The sequence below is a fragment of the Mobula birostris genome, chromosome 1 (genome assembly GCF_030028105.1).
Source record: "Mobula birostris isolate sMobBir1 chromosome 1, sMobBir1.hap1, whole genome shotgun sequence".
In the NCBI taxonomy this organism is placed as follows: Eukaryota; Metazoa; Chordata; class Chondrichthyes; order Myliobatiformes; family Myliobatidae; genus Mobula; species Mobula birostris.
The window spans coordinates 188,855,075-188,874,213 of NC_092370.1; the positions used below are offsets into that span (position 1 = coordinate 188,855,075).

At 38.7% G+C, this 19,139-nt stretch overlaps 1 protein-coding gene across 3 annotated transcripts in view; it reads right to left on the bottom strand.

Annotated features, from left to right (window-relative positions):
- mipol1 (mirror-image polydactyly 1) overlaps positions 1–19,139 on the bottom strand; it is a 406,015-nt gene that overhangs the window by 40,570 nt on the left and 346,306 nt on the right. For all 3 annotated transcript variants that reach the window (XM_072279824.1, XM_072279908.1, XM_072279750.1), the window contains one exon: positions 18,373–18,467. In XM_072279824.1, coding sequence (XP_072135925.1) covers positions 18,373–18,467 — 95 coding nt within the window. The remainder of the gene's footprint in view (positions 1–18,372; positions 18,468–19,139) is intronic.

Genomic DNA, 19,139 nt, shown 5'->3' on the forward strand with positions numbered 1-19,139 from the left:
GGTTCAATATCCAATATTTATGATATGTTGTTGGGAATGAGAAATGATTCTTTAGACAAGATTAAAAATCTTTGGGAACAAGATTTACAGACCTCAATTTCTGAAGAAACTTGGAATGAGATTTTTAAATTGGTTAATACTTCATTGCTATGTGCTCGTCATTCCCTCCTACAATTTAAAGTGGTTCATAGGGCTTATATGACCAAGGATAAATTATCTCGTTTTTATAGAGATATCTCCCTATTGTGATAGATGTAACAATGGAGAAGTTTCACTTATTCATATGTTTTGGACTTGCCCAAGTCTTGGAAAATATTGGAAGGAAGTATTCCAAACTTTTTCCGTACACTTTAAAGTGAATTTTAAGCCTAATCCTTTGACTACCCTATTTGGTATTGTTGGAAGCAAAGATATGATTTTGAAGACATCTGATTTGCACATTCTGGCTTTTATCTCTCTTATAGCTGGAAGGGCACTTTTGTTTAAATGGAAGGATGCTGTTCCGCCTAATCATGCTCAGTGGTTACGGGATGTTATAGCATGCCTAAATTTAGAAAAGATTCATAGTTCAATTTCTGAATCTAACCTAGATTTTCAAAATTTGTGGGGGCCGTTTTTAAATTATTTTCATAATCTTTGATTTCTTGTTAAAGTACAGAAGGTGGTTAATAGTATATTTTATTATCTGATAAATTTCTTTTTTCTTTTTTTCCCCAAACAGCTTTGGCTTTCATAGTGGGTATAGATCTTTTTTTCTCTTAATAAAATTGTTTATATTCCAATATATGAACAAATCTAATCCATATGAATATAGAGTAAGGAGTTCGTTAATGTGATTCAATATACTGTATCTGGTATTATTACATTTTGTTTTTTGTTTTTTAATATGTATTCTCTTGAACTCTGTATTCTTATATATATAGAAATCAAATCAATAAAAATATTGAAAAAGGAAAAGGAAATACCAGCAATTTCTGGAAGCAAACATCACACCGTCTGTAAAAAAAGGCAAAGATGAAAACAGGCTGGCTTCTACAACAGGACAATGAACCTAAACACACCTCAAAATCCATAATGGACCACCCCAAGAGGCACAAGCTGAAGGTTTTGCCTTGGCCCACACAGTCCCCTGACCTAAACACCATTGAAAATCTGTGGATAGACCTCAGAAGAGGAGTGCATGCAAGACAGCCCAAGAATCTCACAGCACTAGAAGACTTTTGCAAGGAAGAATGGGCGAAAATCTCTCAAATGAGAATTGAAAGACTCTTAGCTGGCTACAAAAAGTGTTTATAAGCTGTGATACTTGCCAAAGGGGGTGTTACTAATTACTGCCATGCAGGGTGCCCAAACTTTTGCTTCGAGCCCTTTTCCTTTTTTGTTATTTTGAAGCTTGAAAAGATGGAATTAAAAAAAGTAATCTTGCTTAAAACATTAAAGAAATGTGTTATCTTTAACTTTATGCCTTTTGGAGATCAGCACATCTTTTACTCGCTTAGTTATTCACAGTAACAGAAATTTTGACCAGGGGTGCCCAAACTTTTGCATGCCACTGTATCTACAAGGAACACTGTTGCAGGAAAGCAGCATCCATCTTCAGGGACCGTCACCATCCAGACCATGCTTTCTTCTCACTGCTGCCATCAGGGAGAAGGTATGGGAGTCTCAGGACCACACCACCAGTTGAGGAACAGTTAATAACCCTCAACCATCAGGCTCTTGAAACAGAGGGGAGAAGTTCACTTACCCCAACACTGAACGTCACTCAACCTATGGACTCACTTTCAAAAGTTCTTCATCTCATGACATAATATTTATTGCTTATTTATTTATTATTTTATTTTGTTGTCCGTCTTGTGTACCTGTGTGCTTTTTAATGATTCTATTATGTTTCTTTGTATTTACTGTGATTGGCCACAAGAAGTTGAATCTCAGGTTTGTATATGGTGACATATAGGTATTCTGATAATAAATTTGCTTTGAACTTTCACCAGTGTTCACTAAAATATTGTGCTTCGTGCAAATTACAAATTGGGTTACCAATGAATACATTTGCAAAATTGGCTGAAATTCAACATAAAACAGCAATTGGGTTGTTTACAAACAGAAATAAACATCAAATAGACTTGCACGATTTTTAGAATCTGCTTTTATATTCCTTGCAACAAATTTACCCTCAAATTTCATTGTCTCCTCATTATGAATCCTTTCTGGTCTTTTGCTGGTTTGTTAAATTCTTTCTTTCTGCAGGGTGTATGCAATACTCTTCAATCCTATAAGTATTTTCTTCCAATCTAATTCCATCCATAACTTAAATTAGCCATAGGTTAATTATTTTTTCCATTAAGCATTTACTATCAATTGCAGAATATTTTCTTAAAGGTTTTTCAACACTCAATCACCATCAGATCTTTTAATCTAATTTCCTAATGTACTTTAGCCAAATCATCACTCAAACACATATAATTTAACCTTTTGTTAAATTTGAGACTGAGTCTGCAAACACAGTATGCTATAGGTAATGCAGCATTTTCACACTTCCCACTCACAATCCAAAGACATGGCATTAATTGGCTATTTATCCTGATGCTGGCGGCTGGCGGGAAAATTACAGAAGTGTTAATGGCCATCTGAGAGAGAAAACAGGTTACAGGAGAGTAAGTGGAGGTATGGGATTGCTCTGAGAGTCAGCATAGGTATGATGAACTGAATGGCCCACTTTATGTTATAAAAATTGTGTTTATCACTTTTAGACTGAATGTAAATTCTTATCAAATTACGATCACTCTTCCCCAACATATCCTTTCCCTTAAGATTACTATTTAATATATTTTAAAAAAAAACACATGAAGAGGGTAATCAGCCCTTCAACTATTTAATTAAACTATGGCTGATCTTTTACTTCAATGCCAATTTCCTGCACTATCTCCATATCCCTTGAACCATTTAATGAAGTGATTTCTGATCTTTTGTTCTCTCTAATAACACAACATCAAAATTAAATTGTTCTTCAGCTTTCCACAGAAGTCTGAGATGGATTTTATTAACTGAGATTTCATTTGTCCAGTCTACATGGAGATTAAAATCACCCATAATCAGTTGATTACATTTCTTAATAATCTATTCAACAGTATAAACAGTAACACCTACTCATGCTTTCTGCTCCTCCTTATTCCTTATCTTCATTCAAATTGATTCTTTCTGATCTGAGCTATGACCCTTCTTCACATCATCCTGAAATCACTCATTATCAGAACTACATTCCGTCCTTTTCCATACATGAATATCTGCAGAATATTCTGCTTTAAGCCTTGATCACCTTGCAACAAATGCCTTTAATAGCAGTTACGCCAAGCACATTTCTTTCTTCTTGTGCCACAAATTTACATCTTGTTAATAATATTTTATGTATTTAGATAAATATCCTTTTTGAACTATTTTTCCTCAATTTGACTGATTACTCATGACTTATCAGTATTAATTAGCAGTTTCCCTCCTGCCAAGCTTTGCTTCTATTGCAGTCTTAATAATTCTTAATAATTAGCTTGCCTTCTCTCTTTATATATCTAACCTCACAAAATTCCTGGATTTTGCTCTCTTTTCAAGCTAAAATCAAAGTGTTTGCAACGCCCAGTATTGACTCAATCTCTGCTGACATTATTTATTTGAACTCTCTTTCTTACCATTTAGTTTAAAGCCTTGTCTATCATCTAAGTCACTTGATTTGCTGGGGGTGGGGAAGGGAGATGAAAGACCTTGTGCTTCCAATACTTATAGTAGTTTATGTTAGCTTTTGGAAATAAGTACTTGCTGTATTTGCCTATTAGCCTTTTGGAAATCATGCAGTTTGACTCCCAGATCCAAATGCTTCTTAGAGCTCTGTCATTTCTAGTCGCTTTTATACAGTGCTTTTAAAGAAATTTATCCTGACCAAAATTACTACCTCACACTTCCACCACAGTATGACATTTGCCATATATTTGCATATTTAATTTTCTCATTTGTAACCCCCTTACATTCTTAGCAGCCTATAGTATGCACTCAGCAATTTCACACAATAAAATAGGAATAGGCTACCAGACCTCTCAAGCTTGCCCCAGAATTCAAAATGAACACGGTTAATCTATGCTGGTCTCAATTTCTCTCCTACAACTCTCAATTCCACAATCTTTAAATATATTGAATGATTTGGCCTCCACCACCCCCAGGGGCAAAGATTTCCAGAGATTCATAGAAAGATTTCTACACACTTCAGTTATAAATGACTAGCTGGTTATTTTGTAGCAATATCCCTTTGTTCCTGATTTGATACTGTTTTCCTAATGAAAACTATGCCTTTGGTGCCATCATCCAAGTCATTTATGTACACTACAAAAAGCTGAGCCTCCAGCACTGATCTGTAGCACACCTTTTGGAAAGAGATTCATTTGTGCTTATATTTCCAAAACAGCTAATCACACTTCCCAAGTCCACATCCTTTTTTGATGGACGGAAGATTTCATGATTCATTAGATGCAGTAACTTGCAATGCTCTTCCAGTATTACAAACCACCAGTGCTAGTTTCAGTACTGTTCTAGTGATGTTTAACACAAGCAAAGGCCATCATTCATATGGCAGGATTAGGACCGACCAATACCTTGTCAACTGTGGACACTAAGGCTTTATTTTGATGATGTACATTGTAATTTTCATAATATCTCAAACCACTGTGCATAATTATTTGAATTAGTGCTACATAGCCTGTACTTTAAGAGGCTGGAGTAAATGAGGGGGGAGGGTTTAAGTTGAATATTGCAAAGCCATCAAAAGTGTAGGTTTAATCCGAAAGATACATTTTTAATATTTTTAACTTCTTTTGTAGGTATTAGTGCTGTATTCCTCTCCTTTTCCAAAAGACTTGTCAGTCATTTGCCACAGGCATACAGGTGCTGAGGTCTGATATGAAAAATCATCTTCAAGCCTCAATAAAGGTGATGTGCTGTAGCTGCATGATGTGGGAGCTGATGGACCCCATTGTGGTTCTTGGTGACCACACCTGCAGCCAGTATTGGCTGCTCAAGGAACTCAGGCTCAAAGTTGATGACCTGGAATCTGAGCTTCAAACACTGCGGCACATCAGGGAGGGGGAGAGTTACCTGGATGCTCAGGAGGTAGTTACACCCATTAGATTAGCTGCCTCAAATTCGGTCTGTGGTCAGGGAGAAGAGGGTGTGATTGTGAGTGAGGCAGGTAGCGGGATCCAAGAGACAGTGCTGGAGGAGCCTCAGCCCTTGAGCATATCCAACAGACCTGAGATGCTTGCTCCCTGTGTGGATGATAGTGAAGGCTGTAGGAAGGATGAGCAACCTAACTGTGGCACTGTAGTTCAGGGAGCCATTCGGGGGGTGGGGGGAGAGAAGAGAAATGTAGTGGTAATTGGGGATAGTGTAGTCAGGGAGTAGACAGAGTTCTCTGTCATGAGGATAGAACGTCCCGAAGTCTGTGTTGCCTGCCTCGTGCCTGGGCTCAGAACATCTTATCTGACTGACAAAGGAATTTGCAGTGGAGAGGAAAGGTCCAGTTGTCGTGGTCCATCTGGGTACCAAGGACATAGGTAGAACAAAGTAGAGGCTCTTCTGAGGGAATTTGAGCAGCTAGGAACTAAATTGAAAAGCAGAACCAAAAAGGTAATGATCTTTGGATTACAACCTGAGCCACGTGCAAATTGGCAGAGGGCCAAGAAGATTAGAGTGTTAAATGCATGGCTCAAGGATTGGTGTGGGAGAAGTGGGTTTGAATTCATGGGAAATTGGCACCAGTATTGGGGAAGGAGGGAGTTGTTTCAATGGGATGGGCTCCACCCTAACCATGGTGAGATCTGGATCCTAGCGAATCGCATTACTAAGGCTGTGGATAGGGCTTTAAAATAAATAGTAGGGAGGTGGGTTCAACAGATTGGAGAAGTATGGATAAAGTAAAAGAGTCAAGTGTGCATAAGAAAAAGTAAAAGCAAAAGATAAAAAAGAGAAAAGTAAGAGTGGAGTGAAGAAAAGTGCAAAAGAGAAAAAGATTACAGGATTTTAAAAGCACAATGACTGTAAGGGCACTTTATTTGAATGCCCATAGTATTCAAAACAAGGAAGGCAGGAAGGTAAGGGAGGTGGGATAACGCTCTTAATTAAAGATGAGATCAGGGTGATAGTGAGAGACGGTATAAGATCTAAGGAGCAGAATATTGAATCCATCTGGGTAGAGATTAGGAACAGTAAAGGGAAAAAAAATCACTGGTGGGAGTCGTCTATCGGCTACCGAGTAATAACATCACAGTGGCAAAGGCAACAAACCAAGAATCTGAGGCATGTCAGAATGGAACAGCAGTTATCATGGGGGACTTTAACTTGCACATAGATTGGGTGAATCAAGTTGGTCGAGGCAGTCTTGAGGAGGACTTCATAGAATGCATCCATGATGGCTTTCTTGAACAGCAAGTTACTGAACCTACAAGGGAATTTACTATCTTAGATTTGGTCCTGTGCAATGAGACAGGTAAAATTAGTAATTTTGTAGTTAGGGATCCTCTTGGAAAGAGTGATAACAGTATGAGTGAGTTTCTCATACAAATGGAGGGTGCAATAGTTCACTCTAAAACCAGTACATTATGCCTAAAAAACAATGGAATGAGGGAGGATTTGGCTCATGCAGACTGGGAACACAGGCTATATGGTGGGATGGTTCAGGAACAGTGGAAGACTTTCAAAGAGATTTTTCACAGTGCTCAACAAAAGTATATTCCAGTTAAAAGCAGACACAGTAAGAGTGGGGAAAGCCAACCTTGGATAACTAAGGAAATAAAAAAAGGCATCAAACTAAAAGCTCATGCCAAGAGTAGTGGGAAACTGGAAGACTGGGAAAATTTTAAAAAGCAACAAAGAACCACTAAGTGAGCAATAAAGAAAGGGAAGATAGATTATGAAAATAAACTAGCACAAAATATAAAAACAGAAAATAAAAGTTTTTATAATTATATAAAGCAGAAAAGGATGGCTAAAGTGAACTTAGGTCCCTTGGAGGACGAGAAGGGGGAATTGATATTGGGTAATGAGGAAATGGCCAAGGCTTTGAATGACTATTTTGTGTTGGTCTTCACGGTGGAGGACACGTCTAGCATGCAAAGAGAGATATTATAGATGCGATGGGAGTGAGGACCTCAATACAATAACTATCATTAAAGAATCAGTGCTGAGCAGATTTGTGGGCCTGAAGATAGATAAGTCCCCTGGTCCTGATGGTATGCATCCCAGGGTACTGAAAGAAATGGCATAAGTTACAGTAGAGGCTTTGGTGATAATTCACCAAAATTCTGGGGACTCTGGGCAGGTCCTGGCGAATTGGAAGATAGTGAATGTCACACAACTGTTCAAAAATGGATGTAGGCAAAAGGCAGGTAACTATAGGCCAGTTAGTTTAACATCTGTAGTTGGGAAAATGCTTGAGGCTATCATTAAAGGAGAAATAGCGAAGCATCTGGAAAGAAATAGATCCATCAGGCAGACGCAGCATAGATTCAGCAAAGGCAGGTCCTGTTTGACAAACTTACTGGAGTTCTTTGAGAATATAAAGAACGCAGTGGACAGAGGGGAACAGATGGACGGTACTTGGATTTCCAGAATGTGTTTGATAAGGTGCCACATAAGACTTATCTATAAGATAAGGATGCATAGAGTTGGAGGTGATGTATTAGCATGGATAGAGGATTGGTTAACTAATAGAAAGCAGAGAGTTGGATATATGGATGTTACTCTGGTTGGCAATCAGTGTGAGTAGTGTGCCACAGGGGTCGGTGCTGGGCCCTTAACTGTTCACAATATACATTAGGTTAGGACCATGTGTAGTGTATCTAGGTTTGCTGGTGTCACTAAAATGAGTGGAAAAAACAATTGTGCAGAAGATATGGAGAGTCTGCAGAGAGATATAGATAGGTTAAGTCAGATGGAGTACAATGGTAAAAATTTGCAGCATGCTGCTGTGCAGGGGGATTTGGGAGTGCTTGTGCATGATTCACAAAAGGTTGACTTGCAGGTGCAACAGGTGATCAAGAAGGCAAATGGAATGTTGCCTTCATTGCTAGATGGATTAAATTTAAGAGCAGGGAGGTGATGCTGCAACTGAACAAGGTACTGGTGAGGCCACACCTGGAGTACTGTGTGCAGTTTTGATCTCCTTACTTGAGGAAGGATATGCTAGCTTTGGAGGTGGTGCAGAGGAGTTTCACCAGGTTGATTCCAGAGTTGAGGGGGTTAGACTATGAGGAGAGGTTGATTCACCCAGGACTGTACTCGCTAGAATTCAGAAGAATGAGAGGAGATATTATAGAAACATATAAAATTATGAAAGGGATAGATAAGATAGAGGCAGGTTGTTTCTGCTTTTAAGTGAGACTAGAACTAGAGGACATAGCCTGAAGATTCAGGGGAGCAGATTTGGGACGGAGATGAGGAGGAACTGCTTTTCCCAGAGAGTGGTGAATCTGTGGAATTCTCTGCCCAATGAAGCAGTGGAGGCTACTCAGTAAATATATTTAAGACAAGGTTGGATAAATTTTTGCATAGTAGGGGAATTAAGGATTGTGGGGAAAAGGCTGGTTGGTGGAGATGAGTCCATGGCCAGATCAGCCATGATCTCATTGAATGGTGGAGCAGGCTTGACAGGCCAAATGGCCTACTCCTGCTCCTATTTCTTACGTTCTTATGTACACTGTATAATGTAGGTGGAATGTAATTATCACTGTCAGAGCAGTATAAGCAGTGGACATGGCTTCTAAAAGAAGAAAACAGAGGTTTTCTCTTTTGGAAAGAACATGCATCTTAATACACATGATAATGAATAATAGAGGGACCTAGAGGTACAGGCAGGCAGTTCCCTAAAAGTGGAGACACAGGTGGACATTGTGGTGACAAAAGCACACTTGCCTTCATCAGTCAGGGAGCTGGCTGCAAGCAATGGGACATCATTTTACAGCTGTACAGGACGCTGGTGAGAGACACTTGTAAAACTGTGTGTAGTTCTGGTTGTCTGGGTCTAGGAAGGATTTCATTAAGCTGGAAATGGCGCAGAAAAGATTCACAAGGATATTACTACAACTGGAGAGCTTGAATTCTAAGGAGAGACTGGCTAGCCTGAATCCAGCTGACAATTGGAACAGGTACGCACTCTGAGAGGTGACCTTATATGTAGAGGTTTGTAAAATCATGAAGTGCATAGATAAGGTGAATGGTCACAATTTCATTCCCCCAGGGCAGGGGGTTATAAAACTAAGGGATCTAGGTTTAAGATGACAGGAGAAAGATTAAAAAAAAGATCTGTGAAGCAACTTTTCCACCCAGACAGTGGTGGGTACATGGAAAACACCAAAAAATTGTTGCAGAAACCATAAGTGAAACTCTTTGCACTCTGAGCTTCACAAAGTGTTTGGAATGTACTGTGGAAAATGCACTGATCTCCTCATGGGGAGATACCATATTTATAAATAACAAATAAAGCTGGTAATTTCATGTAATATTAAGAAACAGTTTGGGTTTGGGTTTGGGTATTTGATCCTCCACAATATTCCAGGTGGGAATTTAAACTGGAGGTGGCAGTGTTTTCTTTACGAGGTCGAGTTGCGAGCTCGACATCAACCTGGCACGGATGGAGAGTGTGCTCGAGAGTGGTCTGTCACTGGATCAAACTTGGGAACCTCCGTTCTTGAGCCCAGCGCTGATCTCACTGCGTCACCAGCCGACCTATTGTCAGCTGGGTCTAGCTGACAATTGGAACAGGTATGCACTCTGATAATACATCAATAATCATTAAGAAATCAGAATCAGAATTGCAGCCAAGTTAATGTTGTTCACAAATTGGCTACCAAGTTCGTGTCAGTGCAACTATGGCCATGTTAAAAATAACATTTTTGTGCTCCTGATGTGCCCTCCTCCACATCGGTGAGACCTGAGATAAATTGGGGTACTGCTTTGCCAAGTACCTCTGCTCCATCCCCCCAAAGCAGAATTTTCCAGTGACCAACCATTAAAATTCATATTCCCACTCCTGTTCTGACATGTCCATAAGACCATAAGACATAGGAACAGAATTAGCCATTCAGCCCATTGAGTCTGCTCCACCATTTCATCATGGCTGATCCCAGATCCCATTCAATCCCATACACCTGCACTCTCACCCTATTCTTGATGCCCCAACTAATCAGGAATCTATCAATTTCCACTTTAAATATACCCACGTACTTGGCCTCCATAGCAGTCTGTGGCAGAGCATTCCACAGATTCACCAATCTTTGGCTAAAAAAAAATCCCTCCTTACTTCTGTTCTAAAAGGTTGCCCCTCAATGTGAGGCTGTGTCCTCTAGCTCTGGATACTCCCACCAAAGGAAACATGTTGGTCCTTGGTCTTCACTATTGCCATGATGAAGCCATTCTTAGGGTGGAAGAGAAACACCTCATATTCCATCTGGGTAGCCTCCAACATGATGGCATAAACATCAATTTCTTCTTCTAGTAATTTTTTCTCCTTCTTCTATTCCCCACTCTGGCCTCTTACCTCTTTTCCTCACTTGCCTATCACCTCTCCCTGGTGCTCCTCCTTCTTCCCTTTCAGCTATGGTTCACTCTCATATCCTAGCAGATTCCTTTTTTTTCAGACCTTTACGTTTCTCTCCCATCTGGCTTCACCTATCACCTTCTAGCTAGTCATCCTTCCCCCTTCCCTTCCAGTCCTGAAGAAGGGTCTTGGCTCGAAAAGTTGACAGTTTATTCATTAGCATAGTTGCTGCCTGTCCTGCTGAGTTCCTCCAGAATTTTGTCTGTGTTGCTCTGGACTTCAAGCATCTGTAGAATCTCTTGTGTTTCTGAAGTTCCACAGGTTGTTGTTCAAAATCATTCCTTCATTCTGTTGCCTTTCAATTAGATTTAGAGTGAAATAAAAAAAAAACACATTATTGCCTAAATGCGCCTGGTCGGGCTGAGCGAGGAACCATATAAAATTCACATAATGTGGCCTTTGTTTCCGAACTCATTATTTTTAATATTCATCTTTACCTTAAAAGAACTTAAAATGACTGGTTAAACCTGCTCCTCAAGTTTTTTTTTAAACATGCAACTAAATAAATCAAGTATTTCTACAAAATATGTCCAACATTTTACACAGGCTGCCCTGCCTACTAGTGAACTTCTGACCCAAATTAGCATGGCTGAATTAAAGGCTGTTCAAACATGCTTTATTCCTTAATGAGTTTATCCATTATTTATCTGCACCAAAAGCTTTCAACACCTCCAATAGTTTAGAGAGGACATGACTTTTCTAATCTTTCCGTTACAAGTTAAATAAAAAAAGATTTATGGCAATAAACTTGCACGTTTATTGAATTCATAACTTCTTTACTTGATATGCATATATATTACCCACATTTCGTAGAAGAATTTGGAAAATGCATCATAGCAAGCAAAACAAGACAAATACAATATCCTTCAGTCTTCAGCACTGTTATTAACCCAATGCCATAAATTATAGGTCAATATATACCTGCAGATTGCACGATAGGTTCTAAAACCAAAATGAAGTATAGGCAAAGCAAACAACTGAATCATATTAAAAAGGGACTTTTAGAGACTTTAACTAAATTATTTTGTGAATTTTCTCTCTTTTCAAAAATGCATCCATAACCCAGTTAAATAATTCAAGTAGAATGGCAATTTTAACATTTTCAATTCTTCACAATAACAATTTTTAAATAGTCTCTGAAAGATGATCTTGGAATAGCATACACTTACTAATAAGTGTAGGCTTTACAGCTTTGTGTTAATTTAGTCCAGATGCTATTTGTAATGAGTAGCTAAATGAATTTTGTGTCACATCTATTCAGGGTTGTTCTTTGTGGACAAAAGGAAGCACATAGAAAGCAATACCAGGGATTCCACTGGATTTTTTTTAAAAAATAGGCACGAACACTTCAAAGGTGAGCTGAGGTAAATGCTGAACTGATTAGCAGATGCAAAAGTGAGGAAAGCTGAAGGTTAAGCAGTTGGAATTTTAAAATAAGGTTGTAATTGAATTCATTTCTAAGAAGGGACAAAGAAGGAAGTATGGCTGGGAAGAAGATCTGGGAAGGTGAATAGAAAAGAAGACAAGTTATTGATCAGAGATAGCCTTACCGGTGTTTGAAACAATAGCTGTATCAAGCCATGTGGGATGGGTAGATAAAGGATGAGTTTGTGTGTACGCATTGGGGATTCATATTGAACAGAGATCGAGAAAGGAGAGGAAAGCATGGAAAGACAAAGAGAAGAAATCACTGAAGATATTTGGGTAAACTTTTATGGTGTATGGATTGATGCCAGGGATTGAGAATTTTAGGAAAGAACTCATAGATACATAAAGAATACGTGCTGAGAAGGATAAGTACAGAAAACCAGGCAGACAGGGTATAATTCAGCTTAGCAGCGACTGGAGAGGTGATGGATTACAAAGCCATGCAGGAAAGATACACTTAGAAATAAGGTGTTTGTAAGCTTAGGCTCCACTTTGTCCACAGAGAGCCAGAGAGAGAAGTGTATGTCTGGCTAATCTAGATGTGGAAGATGCAATAATGATCTCTCAAAATAGCAATGCACGTTCAAAAAGCCGTCTGGTACAAATGCTGAGGTAAGGATCTTGCTGAAGTAGCTTGCTGGTTGCAGCTCACGGTGAGGTCACAATAAACTTTATTAGGTGATAACTGACAAGAACTGATCCGCCTGGCATGCGTTATGTGAGTGAATATGATGAAACCAAGTGAGTCAAGATTTCAAAACAGTTGCTGAAGCTTACGAAGCATATCAAGATGAAGATTGATATGGCTGCAGACTGCTCTATTATGATTCAGGACAGAAATTTACAGAATTTCGTTAGTATAACTGACAAAAGCATTGCCCCACTGAAGACATACAGTATTTAGGAGAAATTCTCCATATGATAGGGCAAATGTTTGCCAATCTATTATGTTTCATGCATGACAATACATAGTGCTGTATAGCAGTTTCATAGTAGACCAAATTGTCAGGTTGTATCTGTGGGAAAAGAAAGAGGTTGAAGAACTTACGTCAGATCTAGGAAGGAGACAAAAGAGGGTGAGAGGTGATCTGATAGAGGTGTACAAGATAATGAGAGGCATTGATCGTGTGGTTGGTCAGAGGCTTTTTCCCAGGGCTGAAATGGCTAGCATGAGAGGGCCTATTTTTAAGGTGCTTGGATGTAGGTACAGAGGAGATGTCGGGGTAAGATTTTTACGCAGAGAGTGGTGAGTGCGTGGAATGGGCTGCCAGCGGCAGTGGTGGAGGCGGATACAATAGGGTCTTTTAAGAGACTCTTGGATTGATACATGGAGATCAGAAAAATAGAGGGCTATGGGTAGGCCTAGGTAGTTCTAAGGTAAGGACATGTTCGCACAGTTTTGTGGGCCAAAGGGCCTGTATTGTGCTGTATGTTTTCTATGTTTCTAACACCATAAATCCACAAGACATAGAGGCAGAATTAGGCCTTTTGGCTCATCAAGTCTGCTCCACCATTGGACTATTATCATCATCATTATGTGCCATGTTGTATTGACATGGGTGATCATGGTCTTATCCATAACCATAATTGTTCTTGGCAAATTTTTCTATAGAAATTGCCTTCTGGGCAGTGTGTTTACAAGATGGTGACCCCAGCCATTATCAATATTCTTCAAAGATTGTCTGCCTGGCATCAGTAGTTGCATAACCAGGACTTGTGATATGCATCACCAGTTGCTCCCGTAGCTTCACGTGACCCTGATCAGGGAGCTAAGCAGGTGCTACACCTTGCCCAAGGGTGAGCTGAAGGCTAGTGGAGGGCAGGAGCACATTACATCTTCTTTAATAGAGACATACCTCCACTCTGCCACCCATTCGACAATGGCTGATTTATTTTCACTCTCAATCCCATTCTTTTGCCTTCTCCCCATAACTTCTGGTGCCCTGACAATCAAGGACCTATCAACTTCTGCTTTAAATATACCCAATGACTTGGCCTTCATAGCTGTCTGTGGTGATGAATTTTATAGATTCACCACTCTCTAGTTAAAGAAATTTCTCCTTATCTCTGTTTTAAAGGGACATCCTTCTATTCTGAGGATGTGCCCTTTGGTCCAAGACTCTCCCACTAATGGAAACACCTTCTCCACATCCACTCATAAGACCTTGCAGTATTTCAAAGGTTTCAATAAGATTCCCCTTATTACTCTGAACTCCAGCAAATACAGGCCTAGAGCCATTTAGAGCTACTGATATGTTAACCCTTTCATTCCTGGGATAATTCTTGTAAACCTCCTCTGGACCTATTCCAATGCCAATACATTCTATCTTAGATAAGGGGCCCCAAACTGCTTACTATACTCCAAATATGGTCTGACCAATACCTTTTAAAGTTTCAGCATAGCATCCTTGCTTTTATATTTTAGTCCTTGTGAAATGAAGGATAATATTGCATTTGCCTTCCTTACTACCAACTTATCCCTCAAGTTAATCCATAGGGAATCCTGCACTAGGACTTCCAAATTCCTGTGCATCTCTGGTTTCTGAATTCAATCCCTGTTTAGTAAACTGCCTATGCCTTTATTCCTTCTACTAAGTGTATGACCATACACTTCCTGCTGAGTATATTCAGTATTTTCTCTTTTTATTTCGGATGGGAAAAGACTGGGTATGGCAACTGCATTTGAACTGGCAGAAACTATTCAGTTCGGAGACAGAAAAATTGTGCAGCACAGTTTGTTGAATAAGTATAAAGACATGTTGACCAATTTCTAGGATTATATTAAAGGAGTGATGAATGGTTAAGGTGAGGAGATAATTTGTGGGTCTGAAAAGGTTTGAATCCCTCTGACTGCAGAAGCAGTGGGTCTGGCAGAGTAACCCACATGTGCGAATATCCATTGTGCCATTGTGCCCTACAAAGTTCTGTAATAAACCACACTGTTTTAGAGTGCCATGGTAGTGTAGTGGTTTACGTAATGCTATTACAGCTCAGGGTGTTCCAGAGTTCAGGGTTCAATGCTGGCACCATCTATAAGGAATTTGTACCTTCCCCCCATGACCATGTGGGTTTCCTCTGGGTGCTCCTCCTCCAGTCCAAAGACGTACTGGTTAGTAGGCTACTTAGTCATTGTAATCTGTCCTGTGATAGGGTTAGTGTTAAATAGGTGGGTTGTTGGGTAGAGCAGCTCTTAAATAACCAACTAATTTCCAATTAATAAATAAAATAAATAATAAATAACCAATTAATAAATTAAAAAGGCATTAAATCAGCGACTAAACTATTTTATCGCAAGCCAGGATCTGTTTCCATGAGTGAATAGGACATGGAAAAAACTGAAGAAACATGGAATTAACATGAAAACAGATAACATCAATTGTTGTGGGCACCATGGGAACACTAGAGTCACACTGAGGCTTCAGGTGATGAATAATTTTCACTATGAACACTTGAAGTGGATTCTGTTGAGCTAGCTAAGTAAAACAATTTACAATACTGGGCTTTTTCTCTTTGTACATGCAAGGGGCAGCATGGTAGCATGGCACTATTACAGTGCCCTCGACAGGGGTTCCAGTCTGTAAAGAGTTTGTATACTCTCCCTATTACTGCGCATGTTTTCTCCCACATTCTACAGACATGTGGATTAGTGTGTTAATTGGTCACATGGTGTAACTGAGCAGTGTGGCCTTGCTGGGTCAGCAGGGCCTGTTCCTGAGCTGTATCTCTTTAAAAAAACTAAATGTAGATTATGATAGCCAATGATATTAACTATTATGGACAAGGGACAGTACTCCTTTTAAAAAACTTACATCTACGTTAACCTGTGCCCTAGACTTTCCAGTTTAATAATGTCTTTCCTAAAACGGGGCCACCAAATTGTATATAATACTCCAGGTTTAGTCTCCCCAATGTCTTGTGTAGCTTTTGACTTCTATCCTATCTTGGTCTTTCTGTCAGATTTTGTATAACCCCTCAGAGTCCAGGATTAAGTAATCCTTGGAAGGACGTGGTTTATCTAAACTCATTTTCTTCGTATTAAAATTTATAAAATGCTGCATTTGTAATGCCCCTATAAATAGTGGATCTTTTTTTATTGCTTGTCATCATGCCTGTTGAAATTAGTTGGTCAATGAAAACCAAAATAAGGCTTTAAAGTAGTAAACCTGACTAGAAAATGTTCAATATATATGTGCAGAAAACCAGTAGTTAACCCATGCTACTGCAAAATGATCTTAACACCGCATGGTGTAATTGCTCACCCAAGTGTGCTTTCCTTTCCATATTCCTGTGTTTCAGAATATTAAGGTTCAGATTACTGTTTCAGAATTGTCATGTTCTTTATCAGAATATTGTGAGAATATTATGAGAAATTTGTGAGAATATTGACAGTGTCCTGAATAATTATCATGCATTTTACCTTCTATATATTTTAGTCATGCTTATCCATTCCCTTCATTTGGAAATCACCCTGAAAAAGTTCTTATTGAACTTCACCTATCATTATTTCTATTAAATCTTAATTACTTTGTGATCTTCTTGACCTCAGAGCAATAGGTTGGAAATTTTCAATACATGAAAGACAATGCCAGAACTAAAACACAAGTACTTCAAGTCAAGTCAAGTTTATAGCCATTTAACTACATACATGTATATAATGTATAAAGAAATGAGACGGTTTCTTCGAATCAGGGTGTAAAGCACATTATACACGATAACTTATGAAGGGTAAGGATAAAATCTACTACCGCACATAAATAATAAACTGAAGTGCATTAATACTAAATATTGCAAGGTACGGAACAGATTAACCAATGACACTTTGAATACGATGCGGCCAGGAGTTCAAGAGCCTAATGGCCTGGGGGAAGAGACTGTTTCTTGTCCTGACTGTGCTTGTTCTTATACATCATAGTATCTTTTTAAATATTAACTCCATCATACTATTTCCTCACAATGCAACCTTCAAAAATGTTATTCAAATTAAGTATTCTGGGCTGGAGGATGAGGTGAAGAAACAAAATGTGATACATATTTTACCATTATTGAAAGAAGGAAGAGCATTTTTCTTAAAGTAGCTATAAGGAAGTGCAGATTTTGCTCCCTTGGTATATTAAATTTTTAGCATAACACTGTTTATAAATTGCTTCTTATGCTCATACTTCAACATTCTGTCACCTTCTTTCTTTCAGAGTTCTTTCTACTTCATAATCATCATTTGTGCTTCGGTTACTTCCCAGCTATTACAGCTCTCTCATGCCCAGCTTCCCAAACTTTAGAAACCTCAAGATTCAAAACGTAAGAGATTCTGCAGATGCTGGAAACCTTGAGCAACACACATAAAATGCTGGAGGAACTTAGCAAGATGGGCAGCATCTATGGAGTTGAGTATATAATTGACGTTTCGGGTTGAAACCCCTTGCCAGACTGATGCATTCCTGGTTTTTATCTCCCTTCTGCTGGTGTCTTCAACTTCCTAGGCAACAGATTCTGAAATTTCCTTGCTAATCTTCAATTATTATCTGTCTTTAATCCTTCCTTATGCCCTTCATTAAACTTTGTTTTATTAAGTTCTTCTGGGACCAAGGTGAAAAACACTACACATAGCACATATAGTTACGATCCAACACATGCAGCCATAAAATAATAAATTAACACAAGTCCCTGAGGGGCATGGCCTGAAGATTGACATATTGACATACAGTAAAGTGCTACAAGGTGCATGATTATGTAAGACAGTATAATGTTACTGGTTTTATTATAATAAAACCAACAGTCGTATAAATATGTGAAAGCGCAGCAATAAAAGATAAAAAGTGACCAGTGCAGGATGAGGGTGCGTCTGTGAGTTGCGGAGTGGGGGGTTGGGGTTGGGGGAAATGGCAGGGCTTACAGACAGGGTGTATGTGTGTGCTGGGTAGCAGCAGGGTGCAATTCTAACAGCCTAGAGAAAGAAGCTGTTACCCAGCCTTACAGGTCTGGCTCTATTTTATTCTGGTTCCACATGAATGTTGTTTATTCATGTGAACAATTTTTAAGATTTTTAGTATCATAAGAAGCAATGATGGATGCCTATATGTAACTAATTAATTTTTTAAAAATTTTGCTCAGCATTTGAACTTACTTGTGGATAATGTACAGTACTTTTAAAATAAAAATGCCTTATGCATTCAAACATTAAATAGTAGCCTTGAATAATGATTGATTGCAAAAAAAACTTTGACCAGCTTAGCTGCATCCTAAAACAACCATTTAAAATTGAAAACAGATGTTAAATATTGCTCAATCCATTGAAGATAAATCGTGCAGCTTACCTGTAATAAAGCCTAAGTGTCTGAATTTCTTCATCTTGTTTCTTACATTGCTGAAATGCAATATCTCTTTCTTTCTGCATTGATATTAGTTGGGCCTGCAAATATATTACATTTATTTAGGTTCACTGCCTCATGCACTCATTGATTACTTATCATTTGGTTGTTTGCTTAAATTCAAAGTGATTTGCACACATTTGTTGTACTGTATGTTATACAACACTATAAACTGCTACCTTTGCACATTACACTAAAAGAAACACTAATTGATTTTGTTCTTTACGAATGAACAAATCTATGGCTATACCAGGAATATTTAGCTTTGGTGCCTAAAGTAGGTTAAAGAATAAAATAGAAATATATGTTTTTAATAAAACCTAGTATTGAAACTCAAAAAACAGAAATCAAAAATGTATCCTGGGAAGCAAAGACCCACTGATGAAACTGATTCCAGTATCTGTTGGTTGTAAGCTTTCCCTGTGCTGGAGATGATCCCTCTGCATTTTTTTGAGGCACATTGCTCACACTATGCAACAGCACAGATGAATTTATTTCATAGAGTCACTATTTGAGAAACACTATGCCCTCCCCCCTCAGGTCCTCTGAAAAGATCAGAATTGCCATACAATTAGTGGACATCAAGCTAAGTGCAGCATTTAAACAATAAAGCAATGGAATTCACAGATAGAAAAATAAACCAAGAGTCAATGAGCTATTGAAAGCACTTCAAAAGAGAATAAATACAACAGTGATAAGATTGGGGTCTCCAA